Source organism: Lemur catta, chromosome 5 (genome assembly GCF_020740605.2).
Source record: "Lemur catta isolate mLemCat1 chromosome 5, mLemCat1.pri, whole genome shotgun sequence".
NCBI lineage: Eukaryota > Metazoa > Chordata > Mammalia > Primates > Lemuridae > Lemur > Lemur catta.
This window is the reverse complement of record NC_059132.1, coordinates 10,842,522-10,861,409: the sequence shown is the minus strand read 5'-3', so window position 1 is coordinate 10,861,409 and position 18,888 is coordinate 10,842,522. Positions and strand designations below refer to the sequence as shown.

Sequence of the window (18,888 nt, the reverse complement as noted above, 5' to 3'; positions counted from 1 at the left end):
GTGGGAGAGACCATTGTACAGACCAAAAAAAAAAAAAGATTGAAAACCAAATAAATTAGTTTGGCCTCTAGAAAAATCTATGCACCAGCCACCTGAGTACACCCACAGAGAGCCTCCTCGTTCAGGAGCTGCAAATGGGCCGCCCTCCGGCCACACATGCATTTTGCTGTTCTACTCAGTATTTTAAAATTTGAGCTACCATCTAAAATTTGGGAAATTCCACCTAACAACCCATATACTAGGTTTCCCTTGAAAAAAAAAATGTGGGACCGTTTTGGTCCCACATTTGACTCCTCCCGGAAGCAGCTGCTGATTCACCTCCTCCTCCCCGCTGACCCTGACCCACCTACCCCCAGTCCCCTGCAATGGGACGCTCTCCAGTGCACTACCATCCCCCCCCCCAACCCTCCGAGACTTCTGGAATCTCGGGCTGAAGGTTAATGGCCATTTATCACTATGCTTGCAATAGTCTTTCTTACTGTAGAGAAAAATTCTTATCACTATATGCTGATCAAAAGCGATAGAAGCAAGACAGGCCAATGAGACTGTGTGAGTTCTTCTACCTTCCCATTTTATTCATTTTTATTACCTGCCTGGCATCTGGGGACAATCAGACACGCTGGCCTTAAAATATCCTGTAGGTGTCTGCCTGGCTGGACCCGTTTGCAGCAGACACTGCGAACCCCAGGTGAGGAGAGCCCCCAGCCGGTCACCTGCAGAACAGCACCCCGAGCTCGAGCTACTTTTGCATCCTGGCAGGCAGGGCAGCCGGGGCTTCTCTTCGCAGAATATACCACAGCGCTGTGTGTTTGAGGTAATTAGTTTGGCTCTAACATTAGCAGTTAAATACATGTTAATGAACAGCTGTTCCCAATAAACAGGATAAATTGAAATTAATAATTGCCGTATTCATTTAACAAATGAATTACCCACTTTTTAAATACACCGACATAGCACATGTGTGATCTCCTGCCAAGCAGGGCCAGCCCAGGAAGATGTATTCAGTGGCAAAACAGGGAGCCCAGCAGGGCAGGTACTGTGCTGTCCCCCTCTAACGACACCAAGAAAACGTGTGACCGCCTTGCTCGCTTTCACTGCTTTGAGAGGTAGAAATAAATAGCTGATGGACTATAACCCAGACACCAGGAGGAAGGGAGTCGTTTCATTTTACCAAGAGTGGAATAAGGTTGTGCCCAGCGTTTCTTGAAGGCATTTGACTTGATGACACCCCCGCTACCTCACTCCAGCCCTGTATTTTTTATTAGGGATCTATTTGCTTGTGGGTCTCTACAGAACCAACTGTGTTGTATCCCAGGAGTAGAAAACTGCTAGAAACATCGGATTCTTGGGCTGTGGGAAGGGCACGAGCTTGGGAGTGACAGATCTAGGCTCAAGTCCTGACTACACTAATGACCTCAGTGTCCCCATCTGCATAATGGGAACAACACCTCCCTCGTGGTGTTACTGTGAGCTTCGCATGAGATCATATAGGCCAAGTAGTTAGCACAGTGTTTGGCACTTCATAGTCGTTCATTACATATTAATTTCCCTCTATGGGTGAGCGCAGTGGCTCACGCCTATAATCCCAGGACTCTGGGAGGCCAAGGCTGGAGGATCACTTCAGGTCAGGAGTTTGAGACCAGCCTCAGCAAAAGCAAGACCCTGTCCTCTACTAAAAAAAAGAAATAGAAAAAATTAGCCACACGCAGTGGCGCATGCCTGTAGTCCCAGCTGCTCAGGAGGCTGAGGCAGGAGGATCGCTTGAGCCCAGGAGCTGGAGGTTGCTGTGATCTACGATGACGCCACCACACTCCAGCCTGGGCAGCAGAGCGAGACTGTCTCAAAAAAAAAAAATTAATTAATTAAAGAAAGAGATGGTCTAATGAAGCAGCAGCTGGGGCTCCAGAGCTGCTTCCCACCACGCTGAGCCATCTTAGCTTCCAACTGCCTGGAGGACTCTTACCCTGTCAGCCGGGTGCCCCCATCAGAAACCGTTCACCTGTGGACTGACCCCCCAAAACCATCCAGCAGGCAATAACCCTGGTCCCTTCCAAATGAAAATGAATTTCAGCTGAGATAGTTGCAGGGCTTTGTAGTCACTGAATCGCAACGCCAGAGAAGGTGAGGGTTAGGTTCAGTTGCACATTGGGTTAAAGATAGAACTCTCCATAGCGTGGCCCATGCCGGTTCCCCTCATCTGTCTTAACCATTTATTTGTTTCTTCTTTATACTCCAGCCACCTCAGCCTTGTATTTAACATGTTTCCTTCCACCTCAGAGCTTTGGAACAAATTTATTTTAAGCCTCCCCCCTACCCCAACCCAGAGCTTTGGTTAAAGTAATAGTTAACTTTTAATAGGCAAAAAGTTTTATTGGTACATTGTAAGAAATGTGAATGAAGATGTTGCATGAAATTCTCCTGAAATATTAAAGCAACTCTACCTTTATTTTGTGTAGTATTCCCCTCTCCTCCCTTTTAAAGAAATACTATGGAAATTTCCTTTTATAAAAAAAGATGAATAAGTCTGGGCCATTTATAGCATTCCTAGGATGCCATAGGTCTTGGCAGACCATAGGCAAATTTCAACCCACTAATATGGCTTTTGTTTTCTTTTTTTTTTTTTTTTAAGTGATGCTTTAAAAAAAATTAAGCAATATTTTTACATCAGAAAATTTCATGGAGAACTCTGGAATGTTTTCTTCTTTTGAAAAATCAGAAGAGCTTCCAACATCAGGGTTTTCTTCTCACAGGCAACTCTCAGCTAGAACAGCAGTCCCCAACATTTTTGGCACCAGGGACCATTTTCATGGAAGACAATTTGTCCATGGACTGGGGAAGGAGGAGGATGGTTTAGGGATGATTCAAGCACATTACATTTATTGTGGACTTTATTTCTATTATTATTACATTGTAACATATAATGAAATCATTATACAGCTCACCATAGGTTGGGGACCCCGAGCTAGAACCCTGTGCAAGCTGGTCCTCTCAGAGCTGGCTAGCCTCTGCAGTTCACTGAGGTCTCCACCACTGCCCACACATCCAGGCATTGGAAGTCACCCAGATTACACGTTATTTGTGTTACCATTAGGAAGGTGCTTTACTCTTCCGCCCTCTGCTGGCCAAATCCGTGCAACTGCAGGAAACTACCAAATTACTCTGGCCTGTTGATAATCGTCGGCAAATAGGTCGCCACAAAATTCTCTTTATCCATATTCCTGACCTTCTTCCAGCATCAGATGATACACATTTAAGAAATGCAAACTGAATTAGACCTTAACAGACCACCACTAAAAAGTGAATGAGGGTGTCAAACATCAAATAAAAATTTATTATGCTTTAGATTTATTTATTAATTCAGAATTGTTTGATTTACATAACAGACCTTTAATTTCCCCACCAAAATATTCGGTCTATTAAGTAATTTCCTATCATACTGTTATACTTCCCAATTATGAATATTGCATATTAATTAGTTCCTAAAGTTTCCATGAGGTACACTGCCCTTAACCATCCCAAAGATTGTGGTGTTAAACTTCTTGTCACGGCAAAGTGCTCACATTAATCATCGCAGGGGCCAAAACAGGAGGCTCTTTGTCACCGAGTTACCATCAAGTACAATTCTCCAAGTGGGAAGAATCACAACCTCACCGGGCATGCCCAATCTGCATGCAAAGATTTTATAGCCCACTCCAATGTAATACACTTTTACAGCTGTATTTTGAGAATCATATATTCAATTAGAGAGATTTCTGCTGTATATTTTACCACCATCCCATTCTCTCTAGAAGATAAAATAAGACATGAAAGTCAAGCTACACTTTGATCACACCCTGTAAAAGCTAATCACCACGTTCCCAACTAGCAGCAGGAATGGCCAAAGAAACCAAAGTGCCAAACAAATTTTCTGCAGCTGAACTGGAAATCTAAAGGCAATTGCCCAATTCACCTAATCAAAAACTCCTGTGGAAGTACAGTAAAACCCAGTAAGACCAATTCAAATTGGTGAAAACTAAGAATTATAATTCGTACAGAAATTCTGTTTCATTAATTTCAAGTACAACTTGGAATCCCAGCAGAGCTCTGTCCCATTAAGCAGTTAATCAATGCAGAAGAATAAATGGTTTTTCTTTGACTACATATATTTGCTTACAATGAATATGCTTTAATCTTCTAAACTCCCAGTTTTCTGGGAGCCCGTGAGATCCTTTCAGGGGGCCCACAAGATCAAAACAATGTTCTAATAATACTAAAATGTTATTGGCCTTTTTCACTCTCATTCTCTCATGAGTGTACACTGGAGTTTTCTAGAGGCTTCGTGATGTGAGGCTGCAACAGATTGAATGTAGAAGCAGACAGGAGAACTCAGCTCCATTCTGTCAAGCTGGACACTAAAGAGATCTGGAAAAACATAAGATCAATTCTTCTTACAAAATGTTTTTGTTTTGGAAAGTGTAATTATTTCTAATAAAAATAGTACTTATATTAACATGTAATGGGTCAATTATTGTTACTGTAAAATGAATTAATATTTTAAGTTTTTCCCAGCCTGAGTTTCTAATAAGGTAAATATTGACAGACATAACCCACATACAGAAATCTCTTTGGGGTTCTCAACAATTTTTAAAATTATAAAGGAGTCCTAAGTCCAAGAAGTTTGAGAAGCACTATTTTAAACCATTGTTTACTAGATTAGTTGAGTTCTGTGATAACTGACTTCATTTGAAAGAATCCTTTCTGCAAATCAATAATGCAAAGAGCGGGTCAGGGGTGCAGAATTCAGCCCTCAAAGCTACCGCTCCTAACAGGCCTCAGCACCCCACCCTCGGTTGCCAAAGCGAGTCTTTACTTCTTCAGTCGAGGTGCTCCAATCCATTCCACTGGCTTGACGACCATGCGTTAGAGTAATCACAATAATCACAACCATCACTTTTTAAAATTTGATGAGCGTTTACCATTTGCCAGGCATTTATCCTTCATTATTATCTCACCAAAGAATACATAAAAAGTGCTTCCAACGTTGTCTGGAACGTGGTAAGCCCTCATTAAACGTTACTGATGATGGTGGTGTGGTGACCGTACAATGATCCTATGAGGAAAGTATTGCTATTATTCCTCATACACAGAAGAGGAAACCGAGGCCTAAGAATGCAGCTAGGCCGAGTCCACAGAGCTAGTAAGCGGCAGACCTGGGATTCCAACCCATTCTCTCTAAATCTAAAGTCCACGCACCAAACACTTCCGCTGTACTGTACACCAAGCTTCTCACACTTTACCATGCAGATGAATCATCTGAGGTTCTTGTTAAATCCAGGGTCTGACTCGGGAGGTCTGGGCTGGGGCCTGGGACCCTGCAGTTCTAACAAGCTTCCGAGCAGTGTCCTGCTGCTGGTCCTCAAACCACAGTTTAGTAGAAGACCATCCACCTCTGCTCTCACAGGCTTCTTGAACCATTTTTTATCTGTGTTTGTTTTCATCAGTATATAAATACTCTAATATGCTTATCCAAATTAAAAATATTTTTCAATAGCTCCATCCATGTCCTATTCAAGAACAGTCACTAGCCTTCATTCAACCTGTTTTTGCATGTTACTCATTGACACCACGAACCACCCCGAGAACATCACTCACATTCAGTCTTTTCTCCACCAGCTGAAAAATGAGAATTTGGAGTTGTCACAAGGGGGCACTGCCCACTAATCAACAGTTCACACCCGGCAGCAGCGTCTTGGTACGGCAGCGAAATTGTGAAATTACATGAACATATTATTAGAAATGAATGGAAACTGGGAAACTAAAAGGCAGGATGCAAAGTTAGAGTACTGACAAAGATTTTGGGCTGAGGAGACCACTGGTTTTACTCATGACTTTCTTTTTTCATATTCTTTGCAAATGCACCAAAATATTGGAAGTCACTACTCAATTATACATTTGCCTGATGCTTGACATTTTGCAAACATTTTCAACTACACCACCTTGTATAATTATTGGCTTCTTGTTGCCTATGTAGATTGCAAGCTCTATGCGAGTGAAGGCCACACCTCAGGCTTCCATGGCCTTCACTACGGTAATAATACGAGAAGACCTTCAAATAAATGATGCAAAGAACTCCAAGACTCAACGTGCTTCAACGATCCATGTAATCACTGTGCTCACATAACACAGAAAATGCAAAAGCCGTAGCAAGTTTTAGAATCAATGCAATGATCTTCAGAGCCATTTGGTGTTTATGGGCAAGGATGGCTGTTTCAAAAACACTAATTGCTCAGGCTGATTCTGAGCAGACATGAGATCCTAAAGGACACCTCTTCCTGCCCGGCCTACACCCTGTCCCTCATAAACGTAAGGGAGAACACTTAGCCATTCTGAAGACGTCGATCTATACTGATAACACAGAAAGTTACTTATGACATAACATAAAGTGAAAAATCAAATTTTCAATGGCATCTAGTAGGATCCTTTCAAAATTATATAAACGTGTATAAAATGTATTTGAAAATATGCACATGGGCTACCTGGGAGGTATCACAGCTCACCTTTCTCATGTAGCCTTCCTGACAAACCCAGGAATTCTCCTGCCTCAGAGCTTTTAACCCTTTTCGAGATTCTGCCAGTGATTCACATACCACATTAGCATTTCAGAGAGGTTTCTTGAGGGCCACAACAGGAAGCCAGAGGGGGCTTCAGAAAACAGGGCCGTGCCTCCACCCTAACTAACACTTTGGCTTCGAATTGTATAGCTCTTTTTCCATCTGTTGTGTCTACTGGGCTTCTGCCTGAGATTTCCAGAGCTTTCCACAGCTAAAGTGTGAATGCCATTGGCCCATAACGTGCATTTGGTGGTTGCCTTCCAACATTCCTGCTGGTATAATCTTATGTAACATTACAGACACCAGTGTCACCCAAGTGCATCCTGTCTCTCCAGAGTGGCTTCAAAGACTTGACAGGACCTTAGTTCCACTTCCTTGATTTTCCTACACCTTCTAGAATGGCCTCATAGAGTCTTGTTGAATGCTAAAAAAAGAGTTCTTTAACTTAGACATGTATCTTTAGGGAAGATTGTCAGACTAAACACCACTCCAGATAGTTCTACCAAAGTCTAGGACTCAACGGTCTGCAAATTCCCCCGGCTTCTCACATGACACCTGAAATCCTGTCTCACTATTACCTCCATCCACAAAGATACATCCTTTTCAGAAGTGTTTTCAAAAGCTTTCAACAACCATTGTTCAAATGACATTTGATACCAATTAATTGTAGCATATGGTACTATGCTCAAAAGTAAAATAACTACATCGGCCTGGGCCTGGTTAGACTTGAACACTAGACATTAGAAAGGAAGACTAAAGAGCTTTGCTGCCCCATGTGGGAGCCACTAGCCACATGGGGTTATTTCAGTGCAAATAATTAAAATTAAATAAAATTTGAAATTCAGCCCCTTAGTTGTCCTAACCACATTTCAAGTGCTCAGTAGTACGTGATGGCTCCAGGTTGGACAGTGCAGAGATAGAACATTTCCAGCATCGCAGCAAGCTCTACTGGATAGCATTCATATGGAGAGCACCAGTTTATCATTTCATAAGGTATGTTCTGAAGAACACTAACCTGGTAAGATACCAAGATCCTGGGTAAATTAACCTGGAAAATTCTACATCCTAAATCCCCTTCCTTACATGTTAGAATATCAACACTGTGAATCTCCAAGACCCAGGCTTTAGTATCAGATACATTTGAGTTTGAGTCCCAGCTTGGCCACTTATTAGCAGTGTGACCTTGAGCATGTTACATAACTTTATTATTATTATTATAGACTTAGAGGGTACAAGTGCAGTTTTGTCACATGGATATATTGCATGGTGAAGTCTGGGCTTTTTGCATAACCATCACTCAATTGGCATACGTAGTACCTATTGGGTAATCTCATAAATCACTTACTTTTACCTACTTTGAACCTCAGCTTCTTCATTAGATAAATGAGAATAGAACTCCTCAGTATTGACATAAGAATGAAATGAGGTAATGCACGTAAAACTTAAAGTGCTTCACAAATAAAGTCTCAACACATATAAGCTATGGTAATTATTCTTCTTCAAAGTTCAGAGAAGTCCTATTTAACTTGTTTAGTGCGGCATTTCCCAAATTTACTACCACCAAACTTTTTTAGAATATATTAAAGACAAAATAATGCCCCCCGCCAGAGATGCCTATACCCTGATAATCCCAAGAACCTGTGCATATATGACCTCACATGGCAAAAGGACCTTTGCAGATGTGATGGGGATAGGACTGAGATGGTGAGATCATCCTGGGTTACCCAAGTGGGTCCAATATAATCACACGGGTCCTTGATCAGAGGGAGGCGGGAGAGTCAGAGGAGGAGATGTGATGACTGAAGCAGAAGCCAGAGTGAGACTGGAAGATGCTATGCTGTTGGCTTTGAACATGGGGTGGGGGGTCAAGAGCCAAGCCGCAGGGCCAGGCAGCTTCTGGAAGCTGGAAAAGCCAAGGAATCAGACCCTCCCCTGGAGCCTCCAGAGGGAGCACAGCCCTGCTGACACCTTGATTTGAGGACTTCTGACCTTCAGAACTGTAAGACAAGTTGTGGTGTTTTAAGCCACTAAATTCATGGCAATGTGCTACAGCTGCAATAGGAAACTAAGGTAGAGTGCCTGAATGTCTCTAGAGATGCTAATGTCCCACTGGGAGGCTGGTCTGATAGGAAGAGCTGGAATCGGAATCAGGAATACACGGTCTAATTCAGTTAGTTCAGCAACCTGCCAGCTTTGTAACCACCAGCAACTCACAACTTCAGTTTCTTCTCCCATAAAACGGTAACATTACCACCTCCGCACACTAATTTTTAAAAATTTATGAAGGTAAAAATTATAGACATATTTTGCCAGAAAAACTCAAGCTTGCATACTTCAACTTCTCGATTACAACAAGGGGATAAAACAATGCATCAGGTAGAAAAGTTTTAGAATAAAACTACTAGTAGAATTCCCTGTAGTTTCAACAACGATTTGTAATGGGGGGGGTATTAAAATTGTTTTTGTTTTAATGCACTCAGTAGAAAAAGTGATTGACAAACATTTGTACCCAGGTGGAAACATTTGGAATCAGGTTCTATGGTCTCCTTTCTCTTCCATCAAAAGACCTTTCTTTCAAAGATTTGGAGTATGATATTTTGTCATCAGGGATTTTAAAAAATAATAAAGCTTTTTCTTCCAAGAGTAAATGTGAAGGGCAAAATTTATAGGCCAAAAGAGCTGCCTCTCCTGTTTTTTTTTTTTCATTAGCATAATAAAGTATCAAACAAAATGTCTTCCATTTTAAAATGGAAGACAAGCACATTCCTCTCTTAACAGGCTGCCAAGATATCAAGTTAGCACTGGAACTCTGAATGCTGCTCCTTCTTCCCCAGCTCACCCAGTCCTGGGATGTTTAGGATGCGTGTGAAGACACCACGCCACCTGCTGGATTTGGTAGTCATGGAAACCTCTTGTCACTGCTCAAGAGAACGCCAGAAGCACACTGGCCCCTCCAGGTGGGCGAGATTTGAAAAGGGTAATACACCAAACACCTTGAATTGTGCACTTCAAATGGGTTAACTGTATGGTACATTAATTATATCTCAATAAAGCTGTTTTTTTAAATAATGTGAAAAAAACTTGTACAAGGTGGTTGTGACAGTACAATTTTTTCTTTAAACTAGGTTTCCCCCCCAAACAACGGAATGCGTCATTTAGTAAGGACCCACAGAGCAAACAATACCCTACAAAAACAAGGAACCTGGAGGCAGGGATAGGCTTACTATGACTAACATAAGACTTTAACCAGTCCGAGCCCATAGGAATAGCTTAGTGCTTTACTTACTGAAAAGGCTGTATTCTTTTAGGACAATGTGCACCTACAAAAGAAGGACCCATGTCATCTTCATGGTGGAGAAATCAGTCCCCAAGACAGTTCTCCCTAGGGTCTTTTTGGTTCCTAGGGCCCCTCATTACATTATAACAAAAATCATAGCTGCAATTATTATTTACATAGGACTATGAAGGATTTTTTTCAAGAAAAGAAAGTTTAAAGTTCTACATAAGCTGGCACAATACTGCCACCTCCCTATGTTCTTACCATCCTCGTGACCAAAGAGCCATCACATCTCTGTCCAAATTTTATCCTCCATAAAGCCAAAATGAGCAATTATTAATATTAACAACGGCAAAAAAAAAAAAAAAAACCCTGGCAGAAAAAAATGCAAGACAGTGTGAAGAGGAAAACACCTCCACCTGGCAGCTTAGATTCCTGGACACCAGCTCATGCCTTGCTGACCTAGGACAAGTGACTCACACATTCAGAGATCTGTCTGCACATTTGGAAAATAAAGGTTGGACGCAGACAATCCAAAAAGGCCCGTTTCTGATCTAACAGTCTCATTTTTCAGAAACAGGGTTCAGACCTCCTAACTCCTAATACCTGGCTCTTACAGACCTGGCTCTGTGGAATTTAGAATGGACACGGTGGCTATCAAGTCTGAAAACATAACAAAACAGATAATAAATGGCTTACTGATTAAATAACATGATAAAATAATAATATACATTTCCAGACTTGATGCCCACCTTGGAACAAACAGCACAATCAATCTTCTTTCGTCATTTTCCCTACAGTGTGACTTAAGAGCTACCTAACCCGCAGCAAAGGCAGGAGTGGGGTCTCTTGTAGGAGTGGCCACTCGGACCCAGCCATCCCTACGCAAACACTTACCTTAGAGCTGGATTGTCGCTCAGCTTGCACCCGTAGCCTGGAACAACACTCCGGGACACTAGACGCTAAACCATGGGCACTCCACTCAAGAAGGCCCCACAGCAAAACATACTCCATAAAAACAAGATAACTGTAGTCCAAAAAGGAGCACAACCAGGGGACTAAAGAAAGGAAGACTCAGCCAAGCAAAGCAGTCAGCAAAGAAATGAACATTAGCTGCATTTAACAGCCTTATTGTGAGTAGGGGGTGAAGCAACGGTGAAGAACTACGAAAACTGAGGACTAACCTGCTCAGTGCCCGCACAAGATAGAGCTGAGCGTGCGCCCCAAGCCCTCGCTATAAACTGCAGCTGGTCAAAAGCCCAGCCCATTCCACTCCTGCCTGCAACAGGTAGGAGGAGTTAACTCTCAATGACCTGAAATAAACAATGCAAACTTGTTTGATAAGAAACTGCTGTTTTCTGGTGTGCTGAATACAGGAGTGCTGAATATACAATAAACTCCAAAAGTCCCTGGCAGAGATGAGTACGTAGGCACGTGACTAAGGTCTCAGCTTCAAGACAATGGCTTCCAGGGAGTTTCTGCCTGCCCCCACCCCACCCCTAACTCCTGGTTTGCGCCAGGTGTGACTCCTTCACACACCTGCATATCTGCGGCAACCAATTGTGATAAGAAACTGCTGTCGGTTTCTGACAATTCACTGACATCGAAATTTCTTATTTGTTCATCTCTCCCACTAGATTGGAGCTCCTCAAGAAAAGGCATTCTTCTTCCACCCTGAATTCCCAGGGTCTAGCATCATTCCTGGCACAGAGGAGAAAGGGGCTCAGTAAATATTCACTGAAAGAAAAGTACACGAGCTTTATATTGTCAGTGCCGAAGGGTTCAATAAATGCTTGCTGAACTGAACTATGTAAATCTGAGAATCCGTTGCTTAAAGAACAGTATCCCACAACTTCCTTGGTGGGGCAGGATAGCATACTGCTTACTAATAGCTCTGGGGTTAGATTCACAGGGGTTTCCATCCCAACTCTGTCATCTGCATGGGTGATCTACAGACCCACAAGCAACTTATGTCTTCATGCCTCAGTGCCATCATCTGCAAATGGGGCAGTAATCCTGCCCTTCTCCAGGAGTTGTCAGGGGACCCAAGTGCCTGGGACACTTAGCACAGAGGCTGGCACGTAGGACTCACTCAATAAATAATTGTCATTATTATTAGCCCTTCTCCAGAATGAAGATATAGGGCAAACTTTGTCCAGTCCTGAAACGAGGTCACACTTAGCTCTGTTTTTATCAAAAGTCACTCAAAAGGCTAGCCACCAATTTGCCTTGTCTGGGTTCTTTTGAAGATCAAGCTGGCTGAGGTCCCTTGTAACTTAAATATAAAGCAGAATTAAAAAAAAAAAAAGATGTCTATAGCTCAGTTGTTTTCAGTTGTTTTATTACTGCTTCTCAATTTCCAGGAGTTACCACTTGGCAACATCTCTGTGGGTGGTATCTATCTGGAAAGCAAACTAGGACCGAGATGAGACATTTGAGATTGGCTCTGTTGCTAGGGCCTTAGCGTGAGTGTGGAAGTAGAAGAAGACTTTGCTGAAAGCCCATTTCCAAGCCAGGGAACCACCATTCTACCTCCTATGTCTATGGATTTGCCTTTTCTAGACATTTCATGTAAATAGAATCTTACAGTATGTGGTTTTTGTGTCTGGGGTGTTTTTACTTAGCATAGTGTTTTTGAGGTTCATCCAGGTAGCATTTATCATTCCTTTTTATTGCTGAATAACATTCCATTGTATGAACATAGCCATTTTTTAATCCATTCACGAGCTCATAAACATTTGGGTTGTTTCCAGAATTTTGGGAGAGAGGAGGTTGTTTCCAGTTTTCATTCCAAATAACTCTTAACTTTCAAAAAATTGTTTTGTTCCTTCCACCTCATTCGTATCATTTCTCTCCAGAATCCCTTCTTTCGAACAGGAAAGAGACTCAAATATTAGGCAACCCAAAATAAAAGGAAGCCCGACAAATGTCCACTACAGATGTGACCTAATTCTTTATTTTAAGCAAATATGCTATCGACAAAAATTAAAATAACTTCAACATATAATGCAAATAAGACAAAAGCATATGTTCTTTTTCTTTTAGGTTTGCTAATTACATTTATCCTTTAAATGGAAATGATTTCCAAATGAAAAGTGGATACAGGCTATATATTTGTCAGATACTCAGATGTACAAGTGCTGATATTCAAAAGAAAAAGTGAAACTTGGATGCTACTATGGTCTCAATGTTTATGTGCCCCCAGAATTCACGTTGAAATTCTCACCACTAAGGTTATAGTATTAGGAGGTGAGACCTTTAGGAGGTGATTAGCTCTGCCCTTATGGTATGTGGTTTTGGTGTCTGGGGTGCTTTTACTTAGCACGGTGTTTTTGAGGTTCATTAGTGTCCTTATAAAAAAGGTCCAAGGAAGACCCTCCTTCTGCCATGGGAGGACACAAGGAAAAGATGGCCATCTACCAACCAGGAAACGGATCCTCACCAGACACCAAATCTGCCAGTGCCTTGATCTTAGAATTCCCAGGCTCCAGAACTGTGACAAATAAATGTCTTTTGGTTAAGCCACCCAATTTATAGTATTTTGTTTTAGCATTTGGACTAAGACAAATGGGGTAATGAGAGTTGCCAAAGGAGAAAATTCCTTTTGCTACAAGCACATAATCTCATTTTGATTTTTTTCAGCTGATAATCCAGGAAGAAAACACAAAAACTCAATTTTCAATTCTCAAAGGGTCCAGAAAATATGTTTGTGTATATATATGTAGATTTATGTACATATATAGACAGCAAATGTGACAAAATGCTAATAATTGGTGAACTTGGATGAAGTACATAGGGTAATTCTTTGTACTATTCTTGCATTTGTTTCTATAAGTTTGCACTTACTTGTAAATAAAACGTTAAAATAAATTTCCTCTGAAAGAATGTAGAAAGTTCAAGGTACCAGTCCTTCAGGCCAAACACTTGTCTCTACCTGGAGCTCCAGGGGATTCTTCCCTTAGTCAATTCCAATAGATTTGGGAAGTATTGCATGATAGCCTTTAGTTTCCCTCAATTGTCTGTTAAGACCAAACTTCCATATTAAAGCCATGTTGAACCCATTTAGCTTTTTGTCTTACACATCTTCAGGAGCCTTGGACATCATAAGCACGTAAGCCATGGTACAAAGTAGTATCTTTTCTAGTTCTGCACTGATCTCTCCCACATATAACAGGCATGTTATATCTTCCTTGCAGTCTATAATTTGCAAATCATTCATTTGCTCTAAGTGTCACTCAAGGTGTTCCTCTCCCCTATCCCCTCTTTCTTGCCCATAAGACACTGTGGGCCTCATGCTGTTGCGTGGTGCTGTAGAGACAAGGTTGTTTCACTGTCCACAGGACTAACTGGGAGTTACTGCGCCTCGCTGGGACAAGGCATTGCCCCAGTGTAAGGAAAGGGAAAGGAAACAAAAACAGAAACCAACAAACCCAGCACCACTGACAGCTTTTCCAATAGCTTGAGTTCTGGGGCTTTGAGGAATTTTAAGTCAGACCCTTCCTTTGCTGTGACAAAGCGGGGAAAGCAGAGTTGTACAAGAATCCAGAATCCAGAGTTCTGACTCTCAGCCCAGCACACTCTGCACTGCATCATGCCAAAAAGCATTTCTGATTCAGCCACACTCGGGGTAGGATGTATCTTCACTTCAACCCCACAAACCCCTTTCTCTGAACAATCCTCACTCCTCTGATCCCCTGCAGAGTATCCACTGCCTGTTAAAAAATTTCAAGACTGGCCCTAAAATCATTTTATCTGAGAAATTTTTCTCTTCCCAGCTTTAAAATATTATTTTCTTTAAAATCCCTTAAATGCCTTCCACCTAGGAGTTTTTTCTTTTATTTCTCGTCTCAGTAAATCCTTTAGGAATGCTCTCTGAAAAGAAGTTTAATTTATCATTTGGTTGCCTTCATCACCATCACTTGCTGAAGTCTTATTAGTATGGAAAGCAGTTCTAATTCTGAGCTCCAAAATTACCTCTAAAAATTCACAATAAACTTAGTCATACATAATTAGATTTTTTAGTAGGATTTCTTTCCCACTTGTTTTCATTATCCAGCTGTGTTTGATCCCAGCCAGCTGAGGTGGTGGTGAGGGTTGAGGAAGAGGAAATCTCATCTCTGCAAAGGAGATGGGCGGAAGCAGCATTGGTTCAGTTTGAAACAGTAGTTACCAAAGTGTGGTCTCCCCAGATCTTATTAAAAATGCAAGTTCCTGGGCCCTACTCCAGACCGCCTGCATCAGGCCACCCAGGTGATCTGATGTGCGCTTAACTTTAAAAGATTTGGCTCAGATGTACTGTTTTTACTGAATTATAGGCTGCAGTCAAGAGTTTAGAAACAGCAGGTTGAAAATAATTGCCTTGACTGGCTCTGGCAACCCCCCAGAAACACACCCCACTTGCGTGTACATTCTCCTCATCCATCATTTATGGGGACATTCTTATTACTCCACAGGGCTGACAATTTGGCATTAGACTTGCTAATGAGCAGCAGCCACGCACCCCTGCTGCCTGTCACTCAGTGCAGTATGTGGCGAGGAGCTCAGCAGTTAACCTTCTTCCACATTCTGCTCTCAGGAAATTAGCAAGGGGAGGGTCCAGAGGTGTCATTTGACACTGAGGACAGTATTTATTTCCTGTGCAAAAGAGCCAAGGCAGAAAGACAAACCTCCGTAAGAAGCCAACTTCCGTAAGGAGGAACTGGCTGGCAAAGGTGATGCTGGCAGATGCCTTTGCAGACTCCAACTCCAGCACCATGAACTTGTCGTTTGCTCACCTCCACTTCGCTGGAGGGTACCTGCCCTCTGATTCCCAGGACTGGAGAACCATCGTCCCTGCTCTCTTGGTGGCTGTCTGCCTGGTGGGCTTCATGGGAAACCTGTGTGTGATTGGCATCCTGCTTCACGGTGCTTGGAAGGGAAAGCCATCCATGATCCACTCCCTGATTCTGAATCTCAGCCTGGCTGATCTCTCCCTCCTGCTGTTTTCTGCACCCGTCCGAGCTACAGCATACTCCAAAGCTGTCTGGGATCTAGGCTGGTTTGTCTGCAAGTCCTCTGACTGGTTCATCCACACTTGCATGGCAGCAAAGAGCCTGACAATCGTGGTGGTGGCCAAAGTATGCTTCATGTATGCGAGCGACCCAGCCAAGCAAGTAAGTATCCACAACTGCACCATCTGGTCAGTGCTGGCAGCCATCTGGGCTGTGGCGAGCCTGTTACCTCTGCCGGAATGGCTCTTCAGCACCACCAGGCATCACGCGGGTGTGGAAATGTGCCTCATGGATGTACCAGCTGTGGCTGAAGAGTTCATGTCACTGTTTGGTAAGCTCTACCCTCTCCTGGTATTTTGCCTTCCATTACTCTTTGCCAGCTTTTACTTCTGGAGAGCTTATGGCCAATGTAAAAAACGAGGAACTAAGACTCAAAATCTTAGAAACCAGATACGCTCCAAGCAACTCACGGTGATGCTGCTGAGCATCTCGGCCACCTCTGCTCTCCTGTGGCTCCCCGAGTGGGTGGCGTGGCTGTGGGTGTGGCATCGGAAGGCGGGGGGCCCGGCCCCACCGCAGGGTTTCATAGCCCTGTCTCAAGTCCTAATGTTTTCCATCTCTTCAGCAAATCCCTTCATTTTCCTCGTGATGTCAGAGGAGTTCAAGGAAGGCTTGAAAGGCTTATGGAAATGGATGATAACCAAAAAACCTGTAACTGCCACAGAGTCTCAAGAAACACCAGCTGGTAACTCAGAGGTCCTTCCTGACAAGGTTCCATCTCCAGAGTCCCCAACATCCACACCAGAGAAAGAGAAAACCGGCTTTCCCCCTTCTGCCAAAGGGAAAACTGAGAAGGTGGAGATTCCCATCCTCCCTGACGTAGAGCAGTTTTGGCATGAGAGGGACACGGTCCCTTCTGGACAAGACAATGACCCTATCCCCTGGGAACATGAAGATCAAGCAACAGGAGGTGGTGATAAATAGATTCACGTTTCAAAGCAAAACAAATTGTGATTATTGTATTTACTTGTGCTGCTCATTATCAATACTGCTGACTTTACGATATCAAATATGATAAAATTACTACTGCTAGGAATTACAAAAATGCTTCATATTTTACATTTTGAAAATGTGCAATTTGGTAAGTGAAATACCACGTTGGGAGTAATAATTACGTTTCAGAATTATAACCTGTCCAAAGAATTCATTTTAAGTGCTGTGTAAAGATGTTGCTATCAAAGTGATTAGAGAGCCCAGCTATTCTGTCACTTGTTCACAATGGCTATTTTATTAGGGACCCCTTGGGACCAGCCTTGTACTACCCTGGCTGGAGCCTGGAGGAGAGCTTATCTCTGTCAAAGGCTGAGCCCCTTTGCCTTCAGTTTCTCCCTGAACCTGCAGGTCCTAACTTCACCTACCAAATTTTCCTTTAACATTATTAATGAGTAAATTTTAATGAGTTATCCTAATTTGCTTAATATTAATTTACTTAATGAAAATCCATATCATAATTTCCATGACCAAAGTTTACATAATAAGAAACTGACTTTATTCCAATTCTGGGCTAATTTCAAACCACAGCTATTTTTGGCTAAGCTTAAATTCAAACTTTGCCTTATACTGAAGTCTGCTTCAGTGATCTTTTAAAAATCACCGGAATGAGTCTTTAGTTTGAGAGTTTTAGCAGCCTACCCATGACATTCCATATTCTGATAAGGAAAAAAAGAACTTAAAAACTGCCCTTCCTTCTCTTCCAAAATGCAGGGGACAGTTATTCTTCTACAAACAGAAATTTTTTTCTTCCACTATCTCCTTTCTCCCAAGATAAACTATAAGTTATGGTTAATGATATAAGTATTAATTACTGATTAAAAGCAAGCCTCAAACATAAAGAGGGGATGGAGATGGTGATTTTACTTGTTAAACAGTATTAAACTTACCCATTACATTGAACTTGAACCCTGCTTTTAAAATACATAAGAAAAGGATTATTATCAAAAAGAGAAAATACAACAGACAAAAGGCAGAGTTTGGCTAAGAATAAAAAATAACATAAGGGCAATGCAGAAAGAAAAGCAATAAAATTAGAATTTTGTGTTCCCAACCATATGGTAAAATTTGAATAACAGGCAGTAACTATTCATTTTATAGCAAGGTAAAGCATACCCTATAAAACATGATGATAATACATTTCTTTCCCTTTTAAATTAAGGACATTTATCTATGATTCTTGATTACTTTATAATGGAACTCTGGGGTGTTTTCACTGAGGGGTTCCCTCAGAATAAAAATGCCTTTAGGGCAACCACTGGAGAAAAGAATATGCTATGAAAAAAACTATTTTTTTATGTTCAGTCTGTGGCTTTGAGGATTTTTTTTTCCCCCACAAATGGCCATACTTTGTTTTTCAACAGAGGTGGGGCTGTTTTCTTTTTACTTTGTTCATTGCAAATATTATTTGAAGCCCATGTGTTCAAATAAAGTACAATTTTACCCAAGATCCAAAATATTGTTTTGTGATATACAAGGGATTATACAAGGGATTACCATTAAAATTATAATTTTCGAATTAAAGATTTTTATGTTCATTATATATAGTAAATGGAGGATGTAGGTTTCCAGTGTTTGACACTTTTAACTTACAAAGAAATAAAAACAATTATGTTTTACTTCAAATAGGCTTAAGGCTGTCTTTGTCTTGAATTATCATTTCAAAATCATTTGGAACAATCGGGCTTTACGGGGACGCCTCACTTATCACTGGCACAGGTCTCAGTCTTGATTTTCAGACTTTGCTGACAAGCACCAAAACAAGATACAGACACTAGAACAAACTGTAATTACAATGAAGCTTTCATTAAGAACCTAATATAAAGTCTTGATCTCTTTAAAAATCTGCCTAGAAAAGTTTGATTTGCACCTTATGTGAACAAACCCAAATACTTTAAGACAAAAGTATAAAATTATAATAGATATTGCCAAACCATTTTCTTTTCACTTCTCTACTGTGAGAAACAGAATTGTAGTAAGT

General features: G+C 41.6%; 1 protein-coding gene across 1 annotated transcript; it reads left to right on the top strand.

Moving 5' to 3' along the window:
• The first annotated feature begins 15,497 nt into the window (after positions 1-15,497).
• On the top strand, positions 15,498-17,281 carry GPR151 (G protein-coupled receptor 151). Its single transcript, XM_045552666.1, has one exon. The coding sequence runs from the start codon at positions 15,582-15,584 to the stop codon at positions 16,839-16,841; it is 1,260 nt and encodes a 419-aa protein (XP_045408622.1). The 5' UTR covers positions 15,498-15,581; the 3' UTR covers positions 16,842-17,281.
• Positions 17,282-18,888: the final 1,607 nt, after the last annotated feature.

What these genes read in the sequence shown, in the direction of transcription:
- GPR151 (XM_045552666.1), top strand. Translation starts at nt 15,582, where the DNA reads ATGCTGGCAGATGCCTTTGCAGACTCCAACTCCAGCACCATGAACTTG.